Raw genomic sequence first — 11,564 nt, forward strand, 5'->3', positions numbered from 1 at the left:
ACACACACACACACACACACACACACACACACACACACACACACACAAAGCAACAACTTGGACTAATAATAATAATAATTACTATAATGAATAATGGCCTTGTGTTCCTTGAATGAATGTCTCTCACTCACAACATTTCTTGCCAGAGTTTTAGACTAAGATCAGGGTGGCTGTGGCAGAGTGGTTAGGGGAGTCTTCCTGTAACCGGTAAGTTGCCGACTCAATCCTCTGTCTCAGTCGTTGTGTCCTTGGGCATGACACTTCACCCACCTTGCCTGTTATTTATTTATTTTTCATATTTTCCAGGCAAATGAATCCTGAAACGGAGGTTAGCCTCCTCCGCCCTCCCGTCCCCCATTTTGTTGTGAAAGAGAATAAACATCTGAGAACCGCTGGAGAAAACCTCNCATGTAACATCGCCAGCACTAGTTGATAACAGAATAATCACAACTTTCCCGATATTAGACATCCTGGGAGGTGTGGTCCCTCCCAACGAATTTGCGACTTGTACTTCCTGTTTCATACAGGCATGCGTCAGACGTAATGACACTTTGCGTAGCCTGGCTGATTCGCTTGAATTAAAAGAAAAATTCATGTATCTGCATTGTGATCCGGAACATCAACAAAATTTAAAGGTGTGTTCCTTTGGCCAATACACACATGTGGTAAAAATTTCATGACAATCCATGCACAAGTTTTCGAGTAACTTTGTCCACAGACAGACAGACAGACAGACAGACAGGCAGGCAGACAGGGTCTTACTCACAGCCAATCCTGAACTACTCCACCTCTCTGTGGGTCAGTACTTTTGGTTTGTACTGAGCAAATACGGTTATTTTCTGAAGAGTCTAAAATTGATCTATGAGACATCGTCCTGTTTCACCTTCATCKGTTGGTTAAAGTGGAGAGAGCCTGTTGAGAAAGAGAAGAATAACCTGTTCCTCCCACTCACCTCCACCTAACTTCAAAAAACGTTGCAAACATTTCAGAAGAAATCGTCTGTGTGCTTCAGTTAAATGGAGCTCCATTTTCAAGTCATGATGCCAGAACTTCAGCTCTGACAAACAACTCTTCACTGAAACTGAAAAACTGAACTCAGACACACCGATCTGTGTTTCCTGTCAGCTCTTATGACTGGATTCATCACGTGACTGGAGGAACTGTGAGGAGAAACCAATCGGTGTTTACTGTGTTCTCCATCCAAACCCTTCTCCAATGCTCCCACAAACCACCTGCTGGTGTGAGTTCTGAAGTGAGGAGGCGTCCCGCCATCTCTTCTCCATCAGCCTGTTGTCTCTTTGCTCAACCATCCTCCTCTTTAAGAAGCAGGTCCACCCATTGCAGAGCATCATGGGAAGTCATTAGTCATTATTTTCTCTGCTGTCTCTTCCCACACGTAGCTGTCACTTGTCAGCTCTCTGCCCTGCCTGAGAAATGGTGAATTATGCCGGTGCCTCTCTCCCTGCAGGAGCTGCGACTGAAGCACCAACCAGAGAGCTGCTGCTTTGTGGATTACTCTTCCTGTTCTTTTCGCTGCAACCCTGTCAGTCCAGATTTAAACAACCAAAAACACCAGCTTCACCATATTGAGATAAAGCACCTGTTTTATATCAGCATTTCACAACCAGTCACCTGAGCTTAGTCTGAAAAAAAGGGAAAAAACWGTTTTCATTTGTTTCTTTCACGTGGTGCAGTGAAGAGATGCTCTTCAGTTTAGTGTGAATGCTGAGTCAGCTTTAACATTATTACTTTACTGTTTATAGTTTATTCATTAAACTTGGACTACTTTCAGGTCCATTAGGACATTAAGACGTTGATTCCTGTTTTCTTTAAGTCCTATATTTATAAATATAAATATTTAACTTTATTTACATAGCTTCTGTTTTGTTCATTTTAGCTTCTGTTCTGCTAATTTTGATTGATTTGATTTTTTTAACTTAAGCAGGATTATACAGATAATATTAAAGGAAAAAAAATAACAAAACATTTTCTCACTAAACTAAATTTTAATAATGTTTTTATGTTGCTGAAACTCTAACAAACTTGTCTAATTTTTAAATACTCTTTGCTACTTTAAGCTTTTAGCTAATTCTGCAAATTTCAAGGGTTTGGTCTAGGAGGACCACCAATGATGGCCTTCCTCGCAGGTGAATGGCCCGTTTAACATCCTGTCTTTTAGGTTCTTTTTTTTTCTCAGTTGATCCCCAGAAGTCAAGACTCAACCACCAAGGGTGTAATCAGTATCTCAGAAGTGAGGGGGACAAATTTGTCAGAGGTTTTTGAGTGATTTATCATCCTCTCACATTCAGTTGCACCTCTCCTTAGTGGCTAAAAACACAATCAGCAACAACTACAGTACAYCAGCAGGAGACCGACTATAGTTCTTTAAATTACAGTATTTACCAACAAAATCTAAAGTTCTAGCTGCCAGACTTTGATTGAGTTGAGACAATTACCCTCCAACATCTACAGGGTAAGTAGCCAGATCCTTTTGTGCCAAAAGGCTGTAAAATATATTTCCTGTAAACAAATTATTACTTTGCACACATAATGGAAGTGGCATGGTAGCTTTTTAGTGACATAACATTTTAGTCAAATGTGGTAACACAAATGTGCAAAATCAAGCTAAAGAAAACTGACATGACGCATACCTGCTGCCTTTAAGAACACAAATAATGTAAGAGTCAAATATTTTAAAAAATAACAAATAATAAAAATAAATAAATAAATCTAATTTACAATAATTTAAATGACTATTTAAAACTAAACCGCTTCTTAGTATAATCGTTGGCATGAATGAAGGACACTCTGTGGGTTTCATGTTGTGTGAGCGGAAGTCTCAAAAGTAACAACTTGAAACAAACGACACCAGAGAGTGAGTTGAAGCAGAATGAGCTTTTAGACAGAACAACTGCTGAAGAAGAGTGGAGGTCAGAAGGAAAAACCTGTATTTGTTTTATACTACATTCATGATTTAACTTTGACACCAGTTTCAGCTTCTCTGATACATTTCACCAAATGTAATATCACTCCGCACTTCCTCTGCATTAAAAAAGTATAGAAATTCAGTTTACAATTTTACTTGAACTTCCACCAGGTCTTTTTTTGCCTTTAATTGTATTTATTTGGAAGTCTCTGTGATGAACTTGTGACTTGACCATGGTGTCTTCTGCCTCTCGCACAATGACTGCTGGAGTTAAACACCAACTATCCTGATGGATGGATGGATGGATGAATGGATGGATGAATGTTGTAATTTTTCTCAAAAGTTCAGAACAGAGAAACGCGAGAAGTCAAAGGAAAATAAAGACTTTTAATCAACCAAACACAGGGCTGTCATGGCAACAGTATTTACCAAAAATGATAGCAGGAAAAAAACAGCAAGGAGCAACATGAGCAGCCAGGAAAGCTAAATGCACTGACAGGGAACAGGTTAAAAGATAGACTATAAAGGGACACTGAGCAGCAGACAATGAGAAACATCTGGAGAGAGACACCAGGATCAGGTGAGTGTGGGCGGGGCCGGAGCAGTGACAGACAGGAGAAACTGAAAACACAAGGAACAGAATCACACACAACTAAAAAAAAGGAACTAATTAATAAACTGAAGGAAGTAATAAACTAAGTGAACAACACACAAGTAGCAGATGACTTGGTGGCTTTTGGCCTTCTGGAGGATTACATAAGACTTGTCCTTAATCCAGCTGTGGTTATGTAGCCCAGAGACTTCAAACAGCTGAAAGAAACCATGTGACAGACGACTGGGATTAAATATGGCCACTGTTTACCCAACTGGAGCTGTGTGACAGGGTAATGAGAATTTCAGTATTGGGGGTTAGTCGTGTGTCGCCTGGGAGGATTTCCAATGAAAGACTCTCTTTTTTCTTTATCTGCTTTAATGTATTCAGTTTATTAAAAGCAATGTGAGGAATTCTGTCTCCACCAGACTTTGTCTTATATAATATGAGCCATTGTTCTGGTGTCACCTGCACAGCCTGCCTGAAACACTCAGTGTTGGCCAGAATGTTAATGTTAATTCTGCTACAGCTGATTTAGCACTCTTCTTGTTAGTAGCATTGAATGCTCAAAACATACAGGAGGGACCCCCGAGGGTCTTTGCTCCTGCCAATTTCTTTAGCTGTGTTGTTTCAGCTTAGCAACGAGGAGCAGAAGCTCAGATTTACAAAATGTGTCAACTATTTATGAGAGCTTCTGCATGAATAATCCTGGAAAACCAGCTGATTTGAGCCTTCAGACACAAAGTGTTGATTAAAGTTTCCATAAAGGACCAAATTTAGCCTTCAGGCCTTTCCTTATTGTCTACACATCATCRACTGACACCAAATGTTAGCTTTAATGTCTGTAAAACTGAGTTAGAACCAGTTTTCTGTTCAGATTGTGTGATTCAACACAATCTGCTGTTCTTTAGATTGTTTTTGTTGTACAGAGACCTGAGACATTTGTTGTGACATGGTGCTGTTTGAATAAACCAAACTGAATTGAATGAACATTTTGTCCAACACTGAAGACATTTACACTGAAAATGTAAAAGTCTACTGGAAGCCTCTTTCAGACATATTCATGGCATAAAGCTAATGATTGGATTGAATATATTACCTTATTTTCCTATATTTATTCCTTATTTCTTTTTCCTTAGTTAGTTAATCTTTACAAAATTTCACAAGTCAACATGAGTTGTCTAAAACATTATGAAAAAGGACTGATCTGAATGTTTTCAGGAGTTACTGGAGTCTGGGATAGATCATCCAATACGTGATGTAAAAAAATTACAAATAACAGCTGATTAGCTTTTCCTCGTTTCCTCAGGGTTGATGGTGCGAGAGGTGATGATCAACGTGTCCCGGCAGCAGGTGGAGGACTTCCATGGACCTGAGGACTTCTGGTGTCTGTGTGTGGCCTGGAGCCACCTTGGCACCTCCAAGAGTCGGAAAGCAATCGTCCGCATCGCCTGTGAGTGTGGAATCATACTTCCTGTCTCACTCTGACACGCCCAGCTCGCAAAAGTCTTAWACTAAGGGGTTAAAAACCAGAAATGATAAAAATATGAAATGTGAGAGTCAAATAAGGCTGCTCGGGTGTTTATCAGGTCTTTAAAACATTCATGTAAAACAAAAAGTTAAAGAAAGATAATCATTAAAGTTATTGAGACTAGAGCCTGAAAGTGTGACTCACAGAGCTGTTAATCATACTGTATTTTATTACAGGTGTGTGATGCTTGTTTATTAGAAACATTAACTTCAGCAAATGTTTTCTTTTTTGTTCCGATAAACATGAAACAGCCTGATGTCTGGTTGACTAATGAATACTAAATTTAATCAAAACTATGTTCTAATTAAATTAACATCAAGGTCTTCCTTTAAATCTTTAGTTTAAAACCAGCCTGTAAAAGCCCAGTGGGCAGGTGTTATCTCAGCTTTATTAGATTTATCAATGATGAAACAGTCAATTCTCACGTTCTAAAGCCGTCTAATCAAGTCAGAGCCAATCATCAATCCACAGCCACAGTCCAGAACCAATACTGCTGCTGTAGGATGTTAGAGATTATCTGAAAGGCTTCTTTATTGAATGTTTTGTGTTTTACTCACTGGAAACAAGAAAAAAAAAGCATTAGGGATCAAGAGGACAAACAATAAAAAGGCTAAGTTTTTATCTGCCACATTTTATTTTGCTTGAAGTGAAATTTTAGCTGCAGCATCTTTTATTTTGTTTGTAAGGAAGCTTCATGGTGCACAAACAGCACACTTCAGGAATTCAGATAAATACATGTTTTAAAGGTTTTTAGTGTATAAAAAAGAAAAAAATTGTATAGGTCTTCTGGATGGGTTCTTCTCTAATGAAACGTTTCGTCTCTCDTCCAAGAGACTTCTTCAATCTGAGAGTTTCAGGCAAAATTCAGGCTTTTGAGCCCTGCCTCCATGTGACTGATACTCACATCACATGGCTATCGTTGACACCCAATTAACACTTATTGTTAACAGGGGGTGGAGTGATACTGGCAATAACAGCGCTGTAGGAGGGGGACAACTGAAAACGGAGGCCTCCACCTCTGTTTAATGATGGATGGTCTTTCTTCACAAAAATGGCTTCTTTTACTCCTCTCTCAAACCAACGTTCCTCTCTATCAAGAATGAGAACATCCTCATCTCTGAAAGAGTGACCGCTGGCCTGTAAATGAGTGAAAACTGCAGAGTTCTGGCCATTAGATGTAGCTCGTCTGTGTTGGGACATTCTTTTGAACAGTGGCTGCTTTGTTTCCCCGATGCTCTGTACCACAGAGCAGACAGTGTCCCTACAAACCCAGGAGCCAGGCAGAAAGAGAAATCACACACACGACAGGCCCTGGAGCAGTGTGGTTATCCTGACTGGGCTTTCCTGAAAGCAGACAGGAAACACAGACAGGARTCCATGCAACCTTCAGGTGAAAATGAAGACCCCAAACCCAGACCCAAACCAGTGGTCATTCCGTATGTTGCGGGTGTTTCGGAGAAACTGAGACGTTTATTTTCTAAACATGATGTCCCAGTGGCTTTCAAACCCCAAAACACATTACGACAAAGGCTGGTTCACCCCAAAGATCCGGTGCCCCGGCACAAACAGAGCAATGTTGTATATGCTGTTAAGTGCCAGGAGGACTGCGACCAGTTATACATCGGGGAAACAAAGCAGCCACTGTTCAAAAGAATGTCCCAACACAGACGAGCTACATCTAATGGCCAGAACTCTGCAGTTTTCACTCATTTACAGGCCAGCGGTCACTCTTTCAGAGATGAGGATGTTCTCATTCTTGATAGAGAGGAAAGTTGGTTTGAGAGAGGAGTAAAAGAAGCCATTTTTGTGAAGAAAGACCGTCCATCATTAAACAGAGGTGGAGGCCTCCGTTTTCAGCTGTCCCCCTCCTACAGCGCTGCCATTGGCAATATCACTCCACCCCCTGTTAACAATAAGTGTTAAGTAGGTGTCAACGATAGCCATGTGATGTGAGTATCAGTCACATGGAGGCAGGACTCAAAATTCTGAATTTTGCCTGAAACTCTCAGACTGAAGAAGTCTCTTGGAGGAGAGACGAAACGTTTCATTAGAGAAGAACCCGTCCAGAAGACCTATACAATTTTTTTCTTTTTGATTTTTTACCTGGATTACTGAGATGCATCAGGACTTTTTAGTGTATAGTTGTAGTTCTGTCAACAGCAGGTTTGTAAATAAAGTAGAAAGGATGATCAGATGACRTTTTGAACAGATCAACCAGCAAAGCGACATTAGATCCAGTCCTGCATTCACTGTGGTGTGTTTTCCTCATCGCAACCTACAGACAAGTGTTTGTGTCTGAAGGAGGTTGAGTGGAGCGTTATGCCTCACAATGCTCTCTTATCTCTACACAGACCTGAGGAAAAACTTTGAGCAGGATCCCCAAGGAAAGGAGGTGCCAATAAACGGGATGATCGTTCTGCACTGTCGCCCCCCGGAGGGAGTGCCGCCGGCGGAGGTGAGCTCCTCAGTTCCTCCCCTCCTGAAACAAGAGAAGCTTTCCCCTCAGTGAGCAGGAGAAATCTGCATCCTGATTCGCTGAGTGGAACTGTTTACCTCTCTGAGTCCATTCAGCTCCCTGACCTTTAGCAGCATGAAACAGCTTGTTTAGGCATCAGCAAAAAGTTCACGTCAATAATTAGAAATGAAGGTTTTGTTTCCAAAGAGAGGTGAGGAGGACTCGGCATAAATATTTATTGACTCTTCCTTCCACAGATGTAGAGATCAGACACATGAGACAGTCTCAGATGATGATTCTCAGCACCTTCAGACTGGAGTCTCCTGAGTTCAGCATGGCCTTAAACAGAGCTTTGAAAAGGGGGCTTTGTTTCATCACTGAGTGTGTTCATCTGTGAGAATAATCCAGAGTTTGAGCTGAAGTGGACCGTGACAGATTTATTTTGTGACYGACGTCTGTTTCGTATCAAACAAAACAAACTGAATTAACTCATTTTAGTGAACATAGTTGAGTTTTTTCTGAATGAATCGAGCACAGAACACGCATCAGTCCTGGACTGAGCTGTCTAATGAAGGAGGCTCTTGAATTGCACAGGGACGTGGGAAACTAGGAGCCTGTCTGGCAACTTTGGATGGTGACATTTGATCACCATCACCCAAGAAACAAACCCTTCACCAGAATATTTTAGTGCCGTTTACAAATTTAAAAACCCGGCTGTATTAATAACATACATGAAATTGTCTGTTTTTACCTAAATTGCATCACTTTTATGAACAGTGTGGTTTTAAAATGTTTATATTGTGCTACATGGACCATTCCTAAACATTTGTTCAATTTGACTTATTTGTTCAGGATTAAACTGCAGATTATTGTTTACTTTTCTGCAGTTTCATTCAGAGACAGATTTGTTCTGAAAACAAAATAAATAAATAAATCTACAAGAAGTGATAAAGAGGTCGATCCGGACCGTGCGCATGTTCGGCCGACACAGTTATTGACCCATTTCTAAAGTTTCTCTAAACTCAGCCCACTATAGATCATGATGAAAAGGCCAGTTATGCATCAGTGAGACACGTCTAAGTTTCCAAACTGTCTCAGCCACGCCTTTTGGCTGCTACATGAATATTTAAAATATGTGTTGTTTGTGTTTGTGTTTGTGTAGCCATAAACTGCATTTGTGAAACCTTCATCATGATGTAACTTCCTCAGTGGGAACAGGAAAAGTGARATCAGCTGCTCAGCTCTGCGTTGGTACTTCAGATATTAAACATCCTGCAGTTTCCCCTGAACATCGTTTTGAGCAAAGTTAAAGCACTGGTTTAACATTCAGAGTTTAAGAATGAAAACTAAGAAGATTTTGGTGCAGATTTTTTTTTTCAGAATGCTTCCACAGTCTCCCTCCATGAGTTCTGGGCCATCTGGGAAGCCTTATGGCTCACATACTGAAATGCCAGTTTACAAAAACTGTGAGTACTCGTAGTAATGACATCCCTTCTGGTGCACAAGGACTCCATGCTGTTAACTGAGCTTTAAGCAACAACTAGAGACCTTCCATATTAACTCAGTGTAGAGCAGCACATTAACTGGAGGCAGTAGATAGTGACAATATGTGTATTAAAATGATTTAAAATTAGGTTCCTATTGAAGCACACAGATTTATATCAGGAAAAACTATAGGTTTGATGAAATCACCCCCCCCCCTTGAGCAAAATAACCTAGTATGTTATAGTACCATTTATTTGTTTTAATTAAAACAGAAAAGTTATTTAGCATTACTTTTACTGCCATAATAATTTCGCATATTGTCTAATAATAAATATATTATAGGTATCATAACTCTTATTTAATAATTTCATTTCAATACACAGATTTAAATAAAGTGCCTGAAAGATGTTGACACTTTTATTTATGATCAGTGTTAGGAAAATACGCTGAAATATTATTTTCTTTGACATTAGGAACAAATTTAAAATGTAAAGTTGTTTAATTTCAGATGTTTACATTCACCTTCCTCCCCAATCAGGCTGAATTATTACTTCTGTGACTCAGTTAGGATTTTCTAAATTATTTATGTTGGTTCAAAACTTGAATGATGAGAGAATTATTTGTTTTCTTTAAGGTCACAAGCTTACATACACTAAAATTGTTCTGCCTTTAAATAAACTTGGAAAACCTGGATGATGATGTCATGACTTTGGACACTTTTGATTGGTTAGTTGACAACYTCTGAAGGAATTGGAACTCTTTCTACGACATGATGGACAACAATCAGCCAAGAAGAGGATTGTTGAACGTCATCTGAAGGTTCATCTGTTCAAACAAATATAAACACCAAGAACGTCCTGCCATCAAACTGCTGAGGAAGGAGATGGGTTCTGAGTTCAAAGATGAATTTGTTTTGGTGGGAAAATGTGTGGATGAACCCCCAAAACAAGAACAGATGGACACTTGAAGCATGGAGGTGGCAGCATCGTGATGTGGGCTGATTTGCTGCAGGAGCTGCTGAAATTCACATCATGAAGAAAGAACAARATGTATAAATATTGAAGTAACATCTAAAGACATCATCAGGAAGTTAAATRTTGAACACAGAGGGGTCTTCAAATGAACACAGACCCTCAGCAGACRGACAGWTTTGTTACAAAATGGATAAAGAACAACAAAGTCTAACGTTTTGAAGGAGCCATCATAAAATCCTGACCTGAAAACTTGTAAGCAGAGCTAAAAGGTCYGTATGAGCAACAAGATCTACAGTCCTATCAGATCCACCAGTTCTGGAACAAAACACTAAACTTTAGACTCCAGTCAGACAGTTTATATCAAGGAAACCAAACACTGAGAAAATGGATTTAATTTTCTGACTTTGAAGAAAAGATATTCTCTCATCAATTAGTCATTTAACAAATATATTAATTTTGAAAATCATGACCTAAAACACAAAAGGTTTGATCTGATTTAGTGTCAGACATTAAGAAGAAACAGTTCTATGTTTTTGTACGGTGTATGTAACCATCTGGTTTCAAATATATTTATTTAWAATTTGAAAGTACTTGTACCTATAATACTTCTCTGCTGTTTGCTTGTTATAAAGTAACAGTGAGAGTCTAACAAACTGATGCCAGTAGTTAATTAGGCTACTAGCTTCTGTCAGGTAGCTGTAGATATGGCACTGCTAACACGCTAACGCGCGTGCTGCAAATGTTTTCACCTTCAGCTTTTGTCTATGGCTAAATGACAGGTAGAGGAGGGGGAGGGAGGAGCGCTGCTTGGAGTGCCCAAAGACTTAATTTATAGATCTGGAACTGGACCAGGTTCCGTCAACTCTTTTCAGTACAAACTTTAAGCCCCGCCTAAGCCCCGCCCCTCCAGGTAAACAAACAGGTCATTGGCCTTTTTACAAAACAAAAGAACACCTTGGATGTTTTTGACTCTTGATGATTAATGTAGTCCATACACTGCTACTGTATGTTCATATTTTCTAACACATTTATCTGTAATTATTAATTTTACACTTCAGTACATCTCWTGTGACATCCTGACTGTGAAGAAGTTCATACCATTACCCATAACTGTATCAGTAAGAGCTCATTCCTCTTTAAATCCTTTTTAATGTAACATTTGTATCCAGAGAGCATCAGGAAGAGTAATGGATGTTTTAATGTTGTGTGCAGGAAAGAGCTTTAGTTAGAGGTCAATCTGAGGCCCTTCACTCTATAAATGATCCAACATGAAAATGGAGGATTGATGTCACAGCAGTGCACCACAGCCCACAAAGAGGGTAAAAATAGCCAAATCACAATCATCCATCTAGTCCTTTTGTCAACACAAATGAGCCGAGCCCCACGAGACGGCAGTGAATAATGTAAAGAGCACGGGGCAGAGCTGCTCAGCCCGGTCCGTTTCAGCACACCTCCTTCATGAAATATTAAGATGGCATCTAGACGTGTGCTGCGATGAGGTTTCAGAGTGCAGCCGTGGGACGGCTGCTGCTGTAGCACCAAAATGCAAGCACAATAGAATATGAGCCTGTGATTTGGGCATGGTGTGTGTGTGTGGGGGG

The 11,564-nt window shown here is 39.8% G+C and overlaps 1 protein-coding gene across 1 annotated transcript in view; it reads left to right on the forward strand.

The window, feature by feature from the left end:
- LOC106535627 (netrin receptor UNC5D) overlaps positions 1-11,564 on the forward strand; it is a gene marked incomplete at its 3' end in the record, with an annotated part of 39,016 nt that overhangs the window by 12,105 nt on the left and 15,347 nt on the right. The window contains 2 exon segments of the mRNA XM_014032679.1: positions 4,828-4,971; positions 7,401-7,504. Of these exon segments, the coding sequence (XP_013888133.1) occupies positions 4,828-4,971; positions 7,401-7,504 (248 nt within the window).

Source organism: Austrofundulus limnaeus, unplaced genomic scaffold (genome assembly GCF_001266775.1).
Source record: "Austrofundulus limnaeus strain Quisiro unplaced genomic scaffold, Austrofundulus_limnaeus-1.0 Scaffold1511, whole genome shotgun sequence".
NCBI classification, from domain to species: domain Eukaryota; kingdom Metazoa; phylum Chordata; class Actinopteri; order Cyprinodontiformes; family Rivulidae; genus Austrofundulus; species Austrofundulus limnaeus.